Genomic DNA, 18,203 nt, shown 5'->3' with positions numbered 1-18,203 from the left:
GGGACCTTCTGTGTGCAAAGCAGCTGATCTGCCACTGAACTACGGCCGCAGTCCCCAAGGGGGACTATCTTACAGCAGACAGTGCTCACATGTTGTCACTCATCCAAATGCAGACCAAGGAGGACCTTGCTTAGCAGAGGGGACAATTGATGCTTGCTACTGCAAGACTAGCTCTCTTCCCTCTTCTGGTATGACAGAAAAGCAGGCATGTTTAGTTGATGATCTGCTATTTTCATGCAGTCTGAATCCGGCTCCTTCCAGCAGGTCCTGAAAGTCCAGTGGGTAGAGATCACTGTCTTATTAAAAGCAATGTGAGCTGGTGTGTTGAAAATCCTGGAATGGTGTAAAAATGAACTCCAGAGGAAGAGCACCCAGGCTGCCACAATCTGACCTCAGACCTGGCAACTGTGGCTTTTTGGTCAGCTTGTGGTTGCCGAGCAAGCAGCAGCCCAGCCTTCTCTCCTCCTCCCTAACCCCCACCTATAATGCAAAATATGCGACATGACTTTGCATTGCAGGTCTCTGTGCCCTTGCAAGCAGCTGCCAATGAAGCAGAGCCAGCCGGTTCTCACTGCAATGACAGTTGCATCACATCCTTCAGGGTACTCAATGTCATGGGGTGAGGGAGGATGCCTGGGCTGTGTCACATCCATTTCTGGAGGCTCTTCATTCTCCAGCAAGCATCTGTCCCTGATGCCCTTTGCCTGCTCACTCCCATTCAGAGGCGTCTTGGCTCTTGCACAGTTGTGAGTGAGCACCTAAAGGGCACAGAACTGGGAAGGAACCCGTCCCAAGGTTCCCTGCTGTTCACTCTGGGGAAGAGGGGGCAAGAGAGCCTTGAGTGACGGCTTGGCTTTCATTGGCAAAACAGCGCAATGAGAATGGGGCTAGACTGAGCCCTTGGACTGCCCATTGGCTGGCCCTAGTCACATGCACTGAGCAGAGGGTTGGAGTAGACTAGAAGATCTCCAGAGTCCCTTTCAACTCTAACATGCTGTGAAATACATCTTATGTTTTATTAAACTTGCTAGTCAAATGTTGTGAAGTACTTCTAAAGAAAAAGGCAGCACTCGGAGACTGAGAGGTGGTTTAATATAGCGTCTGTTTTCGTGGGGACAACCTGCTTCGTCAGATGCTGTGTACGTTCATGCTGTGAAATGGCTGGATTAAGACATTGTCTTTGAATTCTGAATGAAAGCCAATTAAAAAGTACCCCCCCACACACTCTCTTTGAGAGAACTGTGACAAATCTCTATTTTGCCACTGCCAAAGTCATGACCTAAACCAGGGCTGGGCAAACCTGGCCCTCCAGATGTTCTTGAACTCCCATCATCCTCAGCCACAGTACATTGTGGCTGGGGATGAAGGAAGTTGTAGTTCAACATCTCGGGGGCCACGTTTGCCCAGCCCTGACCTAAACACTGTGCTGCACCAGGTCTCCAGTTTTCAAGCCAGGGCTGTTAGGCTTGTAATAAAAGCAGGCTTACTCCTTACCTTGGGGGCTGGTGAGGAGTTAAACCACTGGGAAATGTTTTCTGTCAGCTGCGATGCTGCATCTCAGTTCTGTTTGTTCTTTGGGTGGGAGGTCAGGGGAACTGTGGTGTGCTTTGGAGTGGGCAGGGGGAGGCCCTCTTGCACAGTACGAGAGAGGCTGATCCAGTCTCCTGATGTTTAAGCAAGGAGTGTGTGTGTGTGTGTGTGTGTGTGTGTGTGTGTGTGTGTGTGTGTGTTGGGTTGTGTTTTTTTGCTGAAGTTCAGCTTTCCAAGCTCTGTGTCTCTTCTCCAAAACCAACATGCCGAAGTGTGGCGAAGGCTTCCTTTGCCTTGGGCCTGTGCGCTCTGGAATCCTGGGGCAACCCAAAAGGGCTGGAGGGAAGCACATTGGCGCTTCAGTGCCCTGTGCGCATTTCCAAGGTTTAGACTATTCCCATCTTCTTTCCTCCCTCCTCTTCACTGCCTGCCCTCAATGCATCCTTTAAAACAGGGTTGGAAAAATCTTGGCCTTGTAAAAATATAAAAAAATATTTTGAATTTTAACAGCCCTCATATAAAACAAGAGATTCCCTCTCCTGCTCCCAGCTATTGAAAGACAAGCCTATAAATTGAAGTATTCTTATGGACTCACAACTTTTATAGACTTAGTAAGGCTACGAGAGAGCTGATACAGTGACAGAGACTCGGCTGTGATCCCCAAGAAGTCCCCAGTTCACACCAGGCCTCTGCCAGGAGCTGCCTAGTAGACAGATGGCCTGTGTCTCAGTCCTTCCACCTGTAATAAAGGGACAGCAGTAATGGTGGTTGTGAAGCCCTTTGGGGTATGGAGAAGGGCAGGGCAGGAACCAAATGTGGAACCCGTCTGTTTTTCCAAGAAGATTCAGTCTGATCAAGCTGATGGAAAAGCTAAACTGTAATAATTGCAAATGTTGTACCAGGCACGTAATAACCTGATTTTTGATTTGCAGATGATATATACCTTGCAAATTGCCAAAGTTCTGCCTCTGGAAAAGGAGATGGCTGTATATTGTGAAGCCGTCCCTTTCTCTGCTCTCTCTGCCTATCGCTGATTTTTCTAGCAGAAGGTGCTGTCCTCTGTGTGTCGTGTGTTCTGCAGAGCTCCTTCTCCAAGCTGAGAAAATGGTGTTAGCCTCCTGCTATCCCATAAGTCTGTTGCAGCATAGAATGCTTTCCTTCTGGATGAAAAGTAACCTACGCCCAAGCCTTGACCAATTGTCTCTGGATCTAGAAACTAGCCTCAGAACTCAGGAGCCGTGCAGAGACATTTGATGAAATTACTGGACTTAGTGATGGGCACTGCCGAGGAGGAAGCTACATGGGCTTCGCTTTATCCTGTTGATATGTCACATCCTTAGAACACAAGCAGGGGCAAATAGAGATTTTATTAAGTACCTACTTTTGAATGTCCCAGTCTACGTGTGCCACAGTTACATTTCTAGACGCCATGGCTTGCTGGTGTCTGGAATTTGTCATGCCCTGCCTAAGCCAGTCTTGTACAAAAAGCAATGAGGGTCTTGTGGCACCTTGCAGACCTGCACACCTTTTGTGGCAGAAGCTCTCATTGAGTCCACAAAATAGGGTTGTGCATCAAACTGGAACAATAATCAGATCCAATCTGATATCGTCCCTGTCAGCAACATTTTCACTGTATCAGATTCAATACAAAATTGCCAATATTGTCACCATCTGATACAAAGTTTTCTGTATTGGGCTGCCTGAAACTCTCCTCCTCCTCCTCCTCCTCTGAATATTTATATGCTGCCTTTCAGCAAAACTTCTCAAAGTGGTTTACATAGAAAATAAAAAAATAGGTATGATCCCCTGTCCCAAAAGTGCTCACCATCTAAAGCGAAACCTAAAGGTAGACACCAGCCGCCGCCACTCTGGGGATGCTGTGCTGGCGTTGGATAGGGACAGTTGTTCTCCCCCTGCTACATATAAGAGAAACACCACTTCAAAAGGTGCCTCTTTGCTTAGGTAGCAGGGGTATCTGATGACTGGCTGGCTGTTTCCAGGCTGCTTTTCTCTCCTGCAGATGTTGCAAAAGTTGCTTGTCACTGGATCTGGTGAGGTGCTGAGAGGGGTGCAGGAGAGCAGTTATGTGAGTGATACTCCTGCTTCAAATCAACGCCTCTTCAGGTTTGCAGCTGCTCGAAGCATGCTGCAGTTGGTTCATCTCCCTTCCAGTCACAGTGCTTGAGGGGAGGGATGTGGAATTGTCAAGACTTGTGTGCTCCTGCACCCATGCCCTTGGCACAACTGCTGCTCCTCCAAAGCCACATGCCTCCAGTGCCCTGCCTGCTGCCTTCTTAGGCAGCCTGGCCCATAACAGCCTGCGCTTTGGGGATCAAAGCCCTCCCAGGAGAGGCTTGCCTCCAAGCATCAAGCTCAAAAATCACTTGCATCATATTGGAATCTGGTCTAATAATTTCATCTGTGCACAGCCGTACCACAAAAGCGTCATCTATAAATGTGTTGGTCTTGAAGACAACACAAGACTATCTGTGTGTCTGCGTTTCCCTGCTGGAATTTGTCACTCTTGCTCATGGCTCCTGTTTCCTTGAACTGCAGTTGATATCTTCGTAAGATGGTTTCACAATTGGTCATTTGTTCTGTGATATTGGGTACTTTCTTCTCAGGCCAGGAATGGTCATGATGAGTGTGTCTAGTTTCTCTTCTGTACTGTCTATCCCCACCAACCACGTGAGAGGTATATTTTGTTCTGATGGTATTTTTAGGCATGCGCAGAAGAGCTCAGCTCGAGCAATTCTACTGTATTTCCTTGGAAGATTTGAAGGGCACCCCAGAGCTGCAGCTTCAGGGCTTCCACATTTCTCCTGTTCCTCCCTGCCCCAAATTAGTGGATTTTTAAATCTTCATGCCTGCTTATATGCCCCCCCCCAGCCTGGTCATTAAAATCGAGGGGGGCTTCAGTTTGTCTGTCTGTGGACTGTGGCCCACACATGTAAATGAACCCTTCATTGTTTACAAGATAAGATCTGAACTTTTAGCAGGATGGGGTTGGAAGTCTTCTCTTGGAAGGCTGGAACTCTAAAAAGAATGGTGCAATTCATGGGCCTGAATGGCCTCAACAACGTTTGCTCTCAAACGGTATGTAAGTCTGCTTCATGATCCCTGCAAGTTTGCTTCTCCTCCCTGCTCAAGGCTGCATTTGTGGCGAGATGGAGCCCTAAGCAAATTCTCCAACTAATTGTGCCAGGTTGTAGCTCAGTTAGGGCGGCCTTTTAGCGGTTAGGCCAGGCAGATGTGGTGAGAAGTGCTCTGAATGGGTGGAGGCGAGTGTGTTGCCTCCCTTGGGACTCCTGGCTTCTTCATCGCCTGCTGTGCCTGTTGCTGTTTTCTTGGTTCTGAGCTTGTTGAGCAGGAGGAAGCTGTGGTCTGTCTGTGTGTCCTGTTCACACTCTTGCTTAAGAGCAAAAGCTGTCAGTTGTGCCTCACCCTTTGAAAGCGTCAGCTGCGAAGTGGTAAACCTAAAGGAGCACAGTAGCACGCTACTGGGCAGGCGGAGTGGGACCTGGCCAAGCTGGAACCTTCACAGCCCCTCGCTCTCTTTGTTCCTGCGCTCGTCAACTGGACACTTCATGGAGAATGAGGTAGGCGTTTGGAACTGCCATGTTGCCTGTCTGCTGGCGCGACAGTCGAGTGCCTTTAGTAAGCCAAGGTTCTCTCTCCACTCTTCTGAGGACCTCTCCTCCTCCTCCTCCTCCTCCCCTTCTTGCTCTTCCTTGCCCTAGCACCAGCTCGTCAGCTGCCAGTCTCCCAGGCCTGCCTTTGTGCCGTCTGCCCACTATGCTGCTGCTCCTCCAGTGTCCATCCAGGCCTCCCCCTCTTCTTAAATCTTCTTCCCATGAACAGCTTGGCAAAACCTTTCCTAGTTCACTGTAGTGCAGACTCCACACTTGGGTGTTTCCAGATGGGAGAATAATGTCTGCTCCCCCTCTCACCCCCCCCATAAGTGTATGGAAGCAGTCAGGTCTTGCAGTGTTTGTGGATTGGCCTGTGTAGGTGAGGAGCCTCCTTTACTGCTGCCATTTGTGTAAGCTGCCTCGGTCGTGGACTTCCAAGCCCTATTCTAGCTCTTTGCTGGCATGTGGAGGATCATACAGAACTGCATATGGCCATTGTCCCTGTGTGTGCTTTTCCAAGAGAGTAAGTCAAGATACACCACCTGAAGTGGCGCAGCAGGGAAATGTTTGACCAACAAGCAGAAGGTTGCCTGTTCAAATGCCCGCTGGTACTATATCGGGCAGCAGCAGTATAGGAAGGTGCTGAAAGGCATCATCTCATACTGCACGGGAGGAGGCGATGGTCAACCCCTCCTGTATCCTACCAAAGAAAACCACAGGGCTCTGTGGGTGCCAGGAGTCGAAATCGACTTGACAGCACACTTTACCTTTAAGTCAAGACACAGAATTTCCCCTGCCATACAGTAATAAGCTTGCCGCCAGTGCCACGGTGGCAGTTGCAGGTATCGGTTGCTTCCTTGGAGTTAATACCAGGGTGGTAGAACTCCATTAGCAGTGAGTTAAACAAATATGGCCAGCCATGTATTCAGTAATAATTAATGTCTCTACATAGCATGTAAAGCCTTTGTATCTTTAGTTGTATTTTCCCCCATTGGATCTCATTGTCATGAAGCCGCTGCTTTGGAGAACTACTTGCTTTTGTCAGCAGGCAACAAGCTTGTAACTAATTGCCTTTCGCTCTGGGACTCGATCAACACTGCCATCCACCACCTCTCCCCCACCCCCTCCCGCCACAAGTTATTTTCATGTGCTTTTCTTCTTCCTCTATTTTCCTAAGCTAAAATGGTTCTGATTTTGGTTTTAACACAAAAGGGGTTCTGCATCCTAAACTCTAGGTGCATGCCCTCCTTCTGTCCCCTTTCCCGTTCCACATTCCCCACTTTCTGGACAGGTGTTAAAGTCAAGCTGCATGTGTCATTGCTTGGCCCTTCTGTCTTTGTGTGTTTAAGTAGCTGGGTGGGGCAGAAATCTGCTTCTCTCCATTATTATTATTATTATTATTATTAATTCGATTTATTATTTATTCGATTTCTATACCGCCCTTCCAAAAATGGCTCAGGGTAGTTTACACAGAGAATTAATTAATTAATTAATTAATTAATTAATAAGAAAGAAAGAAAGATGCATCCCTGTCCCTAAGGGGCTCACAATCTAAAAAGAAACATAAGAGAGACACCAGCAGTGGTCCGTGGAGGTCCTGTGCTAGGGGTGGATAGGGCCAGTTACATCTTTATGCCTTTCTCCAGTGTGTCATTTAGGTGCAGCTGTAGCTGGCTACTGCTTGGCTTGAACTCTTTCTCCTCAGTCTTTCTGCTGCTTCATTGGGTGGGGGAGTCTTGAGTTCTGCCCTGGTACCTATTGAGCTTCTGGGCTGACAGATTTGCACATCTGGCAGGAAGTGCATGCCTCCTGAGTCACATTAATTCTGGGGAAGATCTTTGCTCAGCAACCTTCTTTTAGCAATAATGAAACTTCGGCCTCCTCTCATAGCTTGTAGCTTCCTGGCCTTCTATTACAGTCATAAGAGCTGGAAGAAAACAGCAAACTAGAGCATCACTTCCAAAAGAGAGATTTTTTTCTTTGAAAAGGCAGTTGGCTTATGAAGAGATAGAGCTCACCCCTTAGAGAAGTTTAATGCTTTCTGTCATGCTTAAACACAGGAATTGTCTGGGTGGATCACGCTTGCAGTTCAGCTGGTCAGTACTGAGCCGCTAGAAACAAGCGCCCACATTCTTAGAGGAATGTGCAAGGTGTACATCGTACAGAGCAATGGGCTAACCTGGCCCCATAAAGGATTAACCCAACTCTTTTATGACCAAGTCCAAGTGCTGTTTGCCCAGTTTGGAATATCAGTTGGAGATGACTATCTTGACATCTGTCTGGCTTGACATTTCCCGTTGGCACTACTTGCTACCATGTAGGTCTTGTACCATGGCCAGGTCTGCTCAGCGTCAGTACGGGCACAGCTGGCACACTGGCTGAAGGTGAGCAAAGGCTTCCCAAGGCACAGCCACCAGCTGGGCATCCGGAAGCAGCATTGGCGTAAGGAGCACTCCCAAGCTGGGAGCCTGTTATTTCAGGACATCCCCACCCATAAACAGTTGCTTGCTTGCTTGCTTTTTACATTTATATCCCGCTCTTCCTCCAAAGAGCCCAGAGCGGTGTACTGCATACTTAAGTTTCTCTTCACAAGAACCCTGTGAGGTAGGTTAGGCTGAGAGAGAAGTGACTGGCCCAGAGTCACCCAGCAAGTCTCATGGCTGAATGGGGATTTGAACTCAGGTCTCCCTGGTCCTAGTCCAGCACTCTAATCACTACACCACGCTGGCTCAGTTGATGAACCATCCCCGTATTAATAGGTCTCCTGACCAGGAGAGCCTCCGTCTTGTCTGAATTTATTTTCAACTTGTCCACCCTCATTCAGCCCATCACAGATTCCAGGCACCAGTTCAAGATGCTTAGACCCTACAGGTGGGTATGGGAGAGGGATATACAGTTGGGTTTCATCTGCAGAGTACCAGAACCCAAACCCATGAATGACCTCTCCTAGTGGATTCATGTCAATGTTCAACAGGGGGACAGAATAGACCCCTATTGGGACACTAAGGCAATGGCCTCAGCATCAAATTGGAGCCCTCCAGCACCATGTTCTGGATGGGAGCCGTTGCAAAATTATGCCTCCCTGAGACCAGTCCTGGCAAGGTGGCCCAAAAGGGTACTGTGGTCAGTGATACTGAAAACCAGTGAAATGTCTGGTGGAACCTATTGGGGCTGCATGGCCTCTGTCTAATTTCTGGTGAAGATAGTCCACTAGAATGACCAAGGCTGTTTCAGCCACTGAGCAGAAACCAGACTGAAATGTACCTAGAGAATCAGTATACCCCCAGGAATCTTTAGAGCTGGGTCATCGTGACACGCTTGAGCCCCTTGCTTTAAAATGGCACACTTGAGACTGGCTGGTAATTATCCAGCAAAGTGGGATCAAGGGGAGGACTGCTTCAGCAGCAGGTGGATAGCTGCCATTTTTAGGTGGGAGCCTGTGCTCTTTCCAGTGGCTGCTCTAAAATTGCAGTCCGTTCAGTAAAATCAAGCATGCAAGTAGCCACTGGCCCGCTGACATGTGGTGAAGAATTGGCTCCAGGGAGTGAGGCTACAAATGAGTAGTATGGGGCAAGCAGGCCAGGGGATGAAGCCGTAGCTCAGTAGTAGAGCATTTGCTTTGCATGCAGGAGGTCCCAGGGACAGCGTCCCCAGGTAGGGCTGGGAAAGACTCATGTTTGAGACCATGGAGAACTGATGCCAGTCATTGTAGACAATACTGAGCTAGAGGGACCAGTGATAGAAAGCAGATTATGTATTTCTGAGGGAAATACTACATGTACATGTGGACTAACAACTCATGTACTTATTTGCAGGGCTGGACTAGAGCAAAGCAGGTGAAGGGGCAAATAAACTATACTGGCTAATCTTAGAAATGGTGTGCATTTGTTGCAGACGCCTATGCACTACTTTCTGGCCAAAAGAAGATCCCTGAATACACTAAGCATAAACACAGTTGCCTCCAGCAGCAGGGTCAGACTGTGAGCCTGAAGAGCTGTGTTCCCTCTAACAGGGATTCCCAGATGTTGCTGACTACAACTCCCATAATCCCCAGCTAAAGGCCATTGCAGCTGGGCATGCTGGGAGTTGTAGTGAATAACATTTGGGAATCCCTGTTAGAGGGAACATTGCGGAAGAGGAAGGTCTAGATCAGCCTTGTGAATGCAAGAAGGAAGCCAGCCAAGCCTCTCTTGGCAAGGTGTTTCAAAGAGCGGTTGCCACAGTGGAAAAGGCCACCTGGCTGGTTGCTGCTTGCAATACCTTAGAAGGCATTTATAACAGGCCCTCTGCAATGGGTCATAGAAAAAGGGAGTCCCTTGATGAAGAAATGGGATTACTTTTAACTATAGATGTATACTCATTTTGCAGAGGTTTTTGCAGTGGTTTCCTCACCAAGGGGTTGATTCAGTCTGTCCTGCCTTAGCTTCAACAGTGCTGCAGCCTCAGATGCCCCCAGACCCATTCTGAGCCCAGTGTGAGTGTTGGGGTGCGCAATCCATACCTGCTGCCACCCTTATGGCCCTCCCACAGTATGGAGCAGCCTTTGCTCTGACACGCTTTGTGCAGATTTATTGTTAGTCAGGATGCTGTTGCAGGTGCATTGAGCAGCTTCAAATTATTCCTCTCCAGCTTGGCTACCTCATTCATATTTTATAACTGCAGCCACTCAGGGGAGGATGCAAATGGATGAAGCTTAACTTGGTAATGAAAAGCATTGCCTGTTCTGGGAGGCTTATCAAGGCAAACCTGCAGGCCTGCAGTGCAAGTCCAATCCCAGCAGAACTAGCTAAGCTGCTGCCTTCTCTGTCAGCCAACACAGTCTAGCTAAGTTCTGTTGCCACGGCCCCTGCTGCTGCTTGTTTTTGTCAAGCAAGGGGTGGCAGCTTTGCTTTCATTAGCTGTCAATTGAAGCCCTTGTGGGAGGATAAATCTGCAGCTGGGGCCTGAGAACATCAGGCAGGAGCCAGGAAGTTGAGGAGAATCCATGCTACTCCATACCGAAGCCAGAAACCGGCAAATGACCAGGAAGGTTGGAGTGTAGGAGATCTGGCTTGAGGAAGGGGTGGTGGGCTAGATGACCTTTTGACCTCCATGTCCTTGTTCTTCTGCTTAATAAGAATAGGTAGCAAACAATCCTTCCTGGGGGGAATGTGGAAGCACCTGTCAGTCCTAGAGTATGTGGCCTGCCTTGGCAGGAGGACAAATCATGCAATCGCTCTTCTAAGGAATCCCAGGGAGCTGCCTAGAAGTTAGTGTCAGGAAGGAAAAGGTAAAATGCGAACATTGGAAAGACTTGGAAGGAGTGACCACGGCCAGCTCTCAACCTGCACGAGCAACCGCAGCCGTCTCTTGGGCATGCTGATATTGTGAAGGGTGCTGATGGAGCAGCATGCAGCCTAACATGTCCCCGTGTCCTGGGTGGCCTTGTTCTCTGCGATGGCGAGAGATCCTAAGGCACACTGTGGGCAGGCAGGAAAATGCCTCTTGGGCAAGTGTGGTTTCTGGTGATGGGGTGAGGGGCAAGGATAATAATAGCCCATTCCTTCTCATCTTCTCTGTGTCTGGCAAAGAACCGGCTGTTCGTCTTAGAAAAGTTCTATGAAAAGTTGAATAATGAGCCTTTCCAGAATAAGGGCAAAGCAGCTGCAATTAATATAATGGCTATTCAGCTCATTGAAACAGGGTACACGGTGCTCTGTTCCATTACTATGTCTCTCTTTAATCATACCGCTGTAATTGATTCCTATCCAGCCGTCCTCTGCTTTGGTGCAAACGAGGTAGCTTTGTGGGCATCTAAATCACAGCAGCCGAAATGTACCTCCTGAAATGCCTTTCCTTCCCACTCCTTTCTGCCCGCAGCCTGGAATAGTGTCCCCTTTCAAGCGTGTCTTCCTGAAAGGTGAAAAGGGCCGGGATAAGAAAGCCCAGGAGAAGGTGACAGAGAGGCGGCCTCTGCACACCGTGTCGCTCTCCTTGCCAGACCAAGTTGAGCCGGACGTGCTTCTGAATGACTACATTGAAAAGGAAGTTAAGGTAATGCCTTCCTGTCCCCGGCTTAGCTCAAGTAGCTCCTCCTGCAGACTTCTGGGTGGAGTTGCAGCAGGCTTAAGGCTGTCCCCACACGTTTTTAAATCTGATGAAGAGCAGGAGTATTTAGATCCAACATGAACTACTTGCCAGACTGCGCAAATGTAATGTGATGCATATTAGGGCAAAAAACACCAGCTTCACGTATACACCGATGGGGTCTGAGCTGTCACTGACTGACCAGGAGAGAGATCTTGGAGTCATGGTGGACAGCTCGTTGAAAGTGTTGACTTGGGGTGCGGCAGCTGTGAAAAAGGCCAATTCCGTGCTAGGGATCATTAGGAAGGGGGTTTAAAATGAAAATATAATAATGCCCTTATTCAGTTCTATGGTGCGATGGCATTTGGAGTACTGTGTGCAGTTCTGGTCACCGTATCTTAAGAGAGAGATTGTAGAATGGGAAAAGGTGCAGAAGAGGGTAACCAAGATGATACAGGCCCTGGAGCGCCTTCCTTATGCGGCAGGGATACAACATCTGGGGCTTTTTAGTTTGGAAAACAGGCCACACGATAGAGGTGTATAAAATTATGCATGGAATAGAGAAAGTGGACAGCGAAATTTTTCTCCCTCTCTCACAAAACTAGAACCAGGGGTCACCCTATGAAACTGACGGTTGGGAATTTTAGGGCCAACAAAAGGAAGTACTTTTGCACACAGCGCATAATTAATCTATGGAATTCTCTGCCACAGGATGTAGTGATGGCTACTAGCTCGGATGGCTTTAAGAATGGTTTAGATAAATTTATGGAGGACAGGTCTATCAATGGCTGCTAGTCTGGTGGCTATAGGCCACCTCCAGCCTCAGAGGCAAGATGCTTCTAAATCCCAGTTGCAGGGGAGCAACAGCAGCAGGAGAGAGGGCATGCCCTCACCTCTTGCCTTCTCAGGGGTATCTGGTGGGCCACTGTGTGAAACAGGATGCTGTACTGGATGGACCTTGGACCTGATCCAGTGAGGCTGTTCTTATGACTTCCTCCAGCCGTTCACTTGTTGTGTCACTCCTTCTACAAGGAAGGCGTATCAGTCCTGCTGGATTGGTGAGGGCCTCAGAGCCCTATTTATTTTCCAACCGTCAGAAATTCCATCTGCTTTTAATTGACCCTGTTCAATATCTTTATGTTGTGGGGTGGTTTGGTACTACATTAGAACCTTATAAAAGCAGTCCTATTAAGTAGCAAATGGCAATAAAAGCTGGTGGTGAATTCAATCTCAAGATCAACATAGGTTCAGAATAAGTCTCCAAAGACCCATCTGAATACCCATCTGTCTTTTCTGAATATCTGTACAATTTAGGAGACTCTTCTTCAGTATGTTCATTCTAGAAGACTTGAATCATCACTCCCTTTAGCGTAAATGGGGATCTCTTCTTCTAAGAGGAGGGCCTTTCTTATTCCTATGGAATGCACCAGTGGGATTGTATAGGGAGTATCATTCTCTCCTAGGTTTGTTTTGCATTTTAAAAAATCACGTTGTGCCTCGCTTTAGAGGGTTACGGGTGTGTGTGAGTGTGTCTTACTCTGAAAAACTTATTTTCCTTTCCAGTATTTAGGCCAATTAACCTCTGTCCCAGGGTACCTGAATCCCTCCAGCCGTACGGAAATACTGCATTTAATAGACAATGCAAAGGTGCGTACAAACTTGCTTGAATATCAGTCTGAGCTTGGAGCTGGGCTTGGTGTTCTGGGGAGGGAGAGGTGTGTGTGTGTGTGTGTGTGTGAGAGAGAGAGAGAATCTAAAGGCTTTTTAAAGCCATGAGGAGAAGGTGAAATTTCAGAAATAGCGGTGTAACTTACAAGTCCAAAGAGAGGATGGTTGCCAGGGAACCTGATAGCCCTGGCAGCTGCTGTTGGCTACAGCGGTTTAAGGACTGGTCACTTGGGGGCAGAACTGCAGCTCTGCATGCAGAAAGTCCTCCATTCATTCGCTGGCGCCTCCGCTTAAGGGAACTCAGCAGGGCTGGGCAAGACCTATGCCCGAGATCTTGTAGAACCACTGCCAGTCCAAGGAGCCAGTAGTGCACTCTAAAGGCCAGCGACCTGACTCTGTATAGGGCAGCTTAATACGTTTGAGGCAGCTCTAATGTCTGTTGGAAACATGTTTTTCACGGCCCGTATCTTGAAAGGAAGTGTGTACACGTGTGTCTTTGGAAATGGGGCGGACTTTCCCGCATGCGTGTGGACACATCCTCTGTGACCATAGCCTTTGCATTGGTTGATTTGTCTGTGTGCAATAAGAGCAGGAGGGGAGAGGAGGCTTGTCTCTCGGCCCCAGCTGCGTGGCCGTTTAGAACTGTGAAGGAAAACTCCTTAGCTGGAGTTCTCCCAGAGGCGACTTGAGGGTGAAGAGCATTGATCAGCCTCGCTCTTGATCTGCTGCCGGGTTGCCTGACGCATTGGGGAGCGTATGCGCCAGACTTTGCTGACCTGCTTCTGCCGTAGAACTTCCAGGTTTGGGGGACAGTATGGACTCGAGCTGAGGACTGTCTAAAGGAGAGCACTATTCATTTATTTCAAACTTGCCCTCTGTTTTTGACTTCCCCCTTTTTGGGAAAAGTGCCCTTCATCTGACGAGATTGTTCTGTAGCCAATGAAACTCCTCCTTTTCTGGTCTTAGAGGGCCCATCAACTTCCAGGACAGCTGACCCCAGAACATGATGCTGTGATCAGCCTCTCTGCCTACAACGTCAAGCTGGTGCGGCGAGATGGTGAAGATATCATACTCAGGGTCCCCATCCATGACATTGCATCAGTCTCGTACATCCGCGATGACTCCTCGCACTTGGTGGTGTTGAAAACAGGTAGGCTGGGGCCAGCACAGGGGCTTCTTTCTGCTCAGGCTGGGGGCCTGCCTTGGACCAGGCTCCTTTTGGGAGTCTGATACTCCCATCCACTTGGATGGGAGACGGCATAATGGAGATGTGCTTGCAGTGTGACCAGACTGCTTCAGGAGGGTGTTGGCCTGTGTGGTGTACAGAGGCTGCAGGCCTGCATGTGTTTCAAACACACATGTTGTTATTCACATGTTGTGTTCAGGGCACATATAATAGGACACTTTCTCTCTGTACCCTGCATTTCAGGGGTCTGTACCCAGTTTCTGTTTTACAGTGAAGGCATGTATAGTTGCTCATGTAGCTCTTTTCTGACATTATGCTGCACATGTGTTCTAGTGTCTGTGCACATTCACCACTGTATTTGAATGAACAACATGGATATGTGCACAAACACCTGTATAGACGATGTCCTATGTGAACAGGGCTTTCCTTAGAATTGTGGAGAAGGAGTTTCTCTCAAAAATGTGAGAGACGTTTTTGTGTGTGTTCCACTCTTTGGGCCTGCTCAGAGCTTTCTTAATGATTTGGAGGTTGGGGGGCTTCAGTTGTTCATCCCAAACCACTCCACACCCAGTCTTCTTTCTTTGCCTCTGCTGTATCATTTCTTGCACAAGCATTCCAGGGTGCCTCTGAGTGCCAGTTACAGGGGAGTAATGGCAGGAGAGAGGGCACGCCCTCAACTTCTGTCTGTGGCTTCCAGCGGCATCTGGTGGGCCACTGTGCGAAACAGGATGCTGGACTAGATGGGCCTTGGGCCTGATCCAGCAGGGCTATTCTTATGTTCTTATGTTCGGATGGCTCCAGTTTGCAGAAACAATTCAAATAATATTTCTGCAAATGTGTGCATTCTGTTGTTTTCTGAGCAGCAAGTGTGGATTGTTAGGGTTATACAGAATTCAGCAGGGGTTACAGCTTGCTTTCTTGGTTCCACTAACGGTCTCTGGTTTTCCTCAGCTCAGGACCCCGGGATTTCTCCTAGCCAAAGTCTGTGTGCTGAAAGCTCTAAAGCTCTTACATCAGGGTCGCTCTCGGAAAGCGGAGTAGTTCCTGTCGAAGCTTGCTGTCTGGTGATTCTGGCTACAGAGAATAAAGTAAGATGCTTCTGTCTCTGTAATCTGCCTTATTTCCCTCCTTAGGCCATTGTGTGTCCTTGTGCATTTTGGCCAAAAGGATCCATGAGCCAGCTGCGTTTCTCTCCACCTTTGACAGAGGAAGCTGTGGGGAAGGCATCTGTGTGGTGGGCAGGGAGGAGACGTTGACGCAGGGCTGTTTGGTGTCATGTTGTGCTCTGCTTAGTAAGGAACTTCTCACACAGATAAAATTAAGAGGATGCTTTTCCAGTAGGAAAAATCTATGTCTGTGAGACAAAAGTTAAAATACGTCCAAAATCCAAGCTAGCTTTCAAGACCAAAGGGAAACTTGTGCAGCCTTTTGGCAGGTGTGTACGTGTGTGTGTGCGCGTGCATGCACGCTTTGTGTATGGCTTTGTATAAATCAGGCACTTCTGTCAGGTGGAGCCATGTCCACTGTACCTTGCCAGTCCAGCAAGAAATCCAGCCTGGCATGTACCGTATTTTATGGACTATAAGACTCACTTTTTTCCTCGAAAAATATCCGCCAAAATTCAGGTGCGTCTTATGTTTTAACAGTCTAATATGTTAAAACTCTGAAAAACTGGATTAAAATTAAGGTGCGTCTTATAGTCCATAGCGTCTTATAGTCCGTAAAATACGGTATTTAATTTTGATTTATATATTAAAAACACAGTGTGATTTATTATGTGTTGGGTTTCCCCCCACTGTCCAGCAGCAATTATTTGCAAGGGTTAGACGTTTGTGACCTCCTGAAACTTTGTGTTGTAAATACAAATCTCTCCCCCTCCCTTACCGCTTAATTACATCCAGAAGGCCAGTTCTGCCCCTGACTTATTCTGAGCTACATGAGAGGAAGTGTGTTCATTCTGCCCGCTTCCGAGTCTTCAGTGGAGGGGGGAGCCTTTGTCTTGAGGAAGTTCTCTGGCTGCTGCTAAAGGCAGGCAGGTCAGTGGAGTCAACCCCTCTCCTCCTTCTCCTCCAGGTAACTGCAGAGGAACTCTGCTGCCTTCTCAGCCAAGTCTTCCACATTGTTTACACGGAGTCCACCATAGACTTCCTCGACAGAGCAATATTTGATGGAGCCGCCACGCCAACCCGACATCTCTCCCTGCACAGTGGTATGAGAAACGTGGCCTTTGTTCTGGGGCGTCCCTAACAGTTGCTTTTCCTTGCTCAGCCTCCTGGATTTGCAAGGGACCAGCCAGCACGCTGAGATCATCCCTGCTCAAATGACTTGTGAATAAATTGCTGACCTGTGTGCTTGTGGCAAGTTAAGGGGGATGAGGCAACTGAGGTGCGGGGGTAGCTTTCCCATCTTGCCTGAAGACATGGCACTGCCTCATTCCAGAGGCCTGTCCAGTTCAGTCCCCTCGATTCTGAGTGGCAGCAACAGCAGCAGCTCTCCACAGTCTCAGGCGGGAGTCCCTTTCCCAGCCTTTAACTAGAGATGCTGCCAGGGAGAGGACCTGGGTCCTTGGGCATACAAAGCAGTTGCTCTGCCGCTGAGCTTTGGGTCCTGCCATATAGATTTGTCTCTCTCACGCTGAGGAATCTGGAGCTGCTTGCCCTGTTCCTCTCTGTCTGGCCTGATGAACTGGGAGATGGGTGATGTGGCTCCCAAGAGATGCCCCTGCCGTTGACTGTGGTTTGGGCTGCTGGATTCTCTAGCTGCATGGCGCTATGGGGTGGTAATGCATCTAAGGGGACTGAGATGGGCCATCTGTAAGTACTGCTCAGAGATGCCACCTTCCTTTAGGCGGGTGGGTGGCAAAGAGAAGGGGGTAGAGGAAGGGGCTCAGAGTGTGCTTTGCAGCCCATCTTTTCCAGAGAACTCCAAGCAGGTTGCAGCTCCGGGGCGTAAAGACCACGTGGTGATTCTCACCACATTTTCATACAGGGGACGTGTGTGTTGAAAGGCAGAAGGTGAACCAAGTCAGATGAAATGATTTGCAAAACAGACGGTCCTGTTTTCTGACATGAAAACTTCAGAGTTTTCTGCATGAGAATTGCTTCACATCAGTCACTCCATGTGTGAACATGACTTGGCAGAGTTGCTGCATGTGATGTTTCTGCACCTGCAGTGGTTGACGGGCATAATTCCAACTCAGAGAGCACAAAGAGAACTGGAAAGTTGCTTGTGACTAGAGAGTGTGTCAAATGGCCCCCAAACTCAGCCACCTCTGCTGGGTTCCTTTCCCTTCCTAATTCCTTGCGTCCCTTCATCCAACCCCGAGGAATCAGTCGAGCCCTCTGTCCTAGGGGCCTCTGTTCCCTTTGCCCTTGCTTCTGTGCAGGGGTAATCGTCCTCCGGACTTGGTTTGAGGGCCAGGAGTATCACGGCATGCTGAAGGTAACTGCGTTTATAGCTCTCTTCTCTCAAATGTCTTCCTTGCAGATGATTCTTCTACAAAAGTGGACATTAAAGATTCCTACGAAACTGAAGCAAGCACTTTGTGAGTATATTGGATGCCGAGGAAAGAGAGGTATTCCAACGTGGGGGCCAAAGTCAGTGTCTGTCTTAACATTGTGGCGAGGGGGGAGCCCTGTGACTGTCAGAGTGCGGCAGCCACCAAATTCCCCAGCAGGTTTGACAAGGGACCCAGAGCAGGCCATGGGGCCCAGGGGAAGGCCAGGATGGGTGAGAGGTCTGATGACTTGCCTGTCAGGTGGTGGGGCCCATGTTCCCCTATAGGTGGGTGCCTGGGGGAGGGTCCGATGGAGGAACTGCTGCAAGAGTTTGCTTGCTATTTCCGAGGGAACCTCAAGAAGGGATCATGCCTGTAGCGAGGGATGGTGGCCATGGCTGTGAGCCTGGGAAGGTGCAGGGAGGGGACATGTTCGTCCCACTCACCCACCCACCTTGGGGCCTTTTAATCTCGGGTAATGGCCAGGGAGGTGTGACAATCCCACTAGGGACCCAGTAACGTGTTGAACTGGCTGTCCATCTCCAACCTCTCTGATGTCCACCACCACCAGCCAGATCCCATCACAGGTTGGCTTGGGTATAGTTATCTAGCCTGGAAAGTCAGA

General features: G+C 48.8%; 1 protein-coding gene across 2 annotated transcripts in view; it reads left to right on the top strand.

Moving 5' to 3' along the window:
• Window positions 1-18,203, top strand: part of CCM2 (CCM2 scaffold protein) — a 52,309-nt gene that overhangs the window by 21,811 nt on the left and 12,295 nt on the right. Inside the window, exons 2-7 of one of the 2 annotated variants that reach the window (XM_053262552.1) lie at window positions 11,022-11,195; window positions 12,792-12,875; window positions 13,863-14,046; window positions 15,034-15,170; window positions 16,156-16,291; window positions 17,569-17,626. In XM_053262552.1, coding sequence (XP_053118527.1) covers window positions 11,022-11,195; window positions 12,792-12,875; window positions 13,863-14,046; window positions 15,034-15,170; window positions 16,156-16,291; window positions 17,569-17,626 — 773 coding nt within the window. The remainder of the gene's footprint in view (window positions 1-11,021; window positions 11,196-12,791; window positions 12,876-13,862; window positions 14,047-15,033; window positions 15,171-16,155; window positions 16,292-17,568; window positions 17,627-18,203) is intronic. The other variant, XM_053262553.1, reaches the window with a different exon arrangement.

Source organism: Hemicordylus capensis, chromosome 6, assembly GCF_027244095.1.
Source record: "Hemicordylus capensis ecotype Gifberg chromosome 6, rHemCap1.1.pri, whole genome shotgun sequence".
Taxonomy (NCBI): Eukaryota; Metazoa; Chordata; class Lepidosauria; order Squamata; family Cordylidae; genus Hemicordylus; species Hemicordylus capensis.
This window is presented reverse-complemented; position numbering and strand designations above follow the sequence as displayed.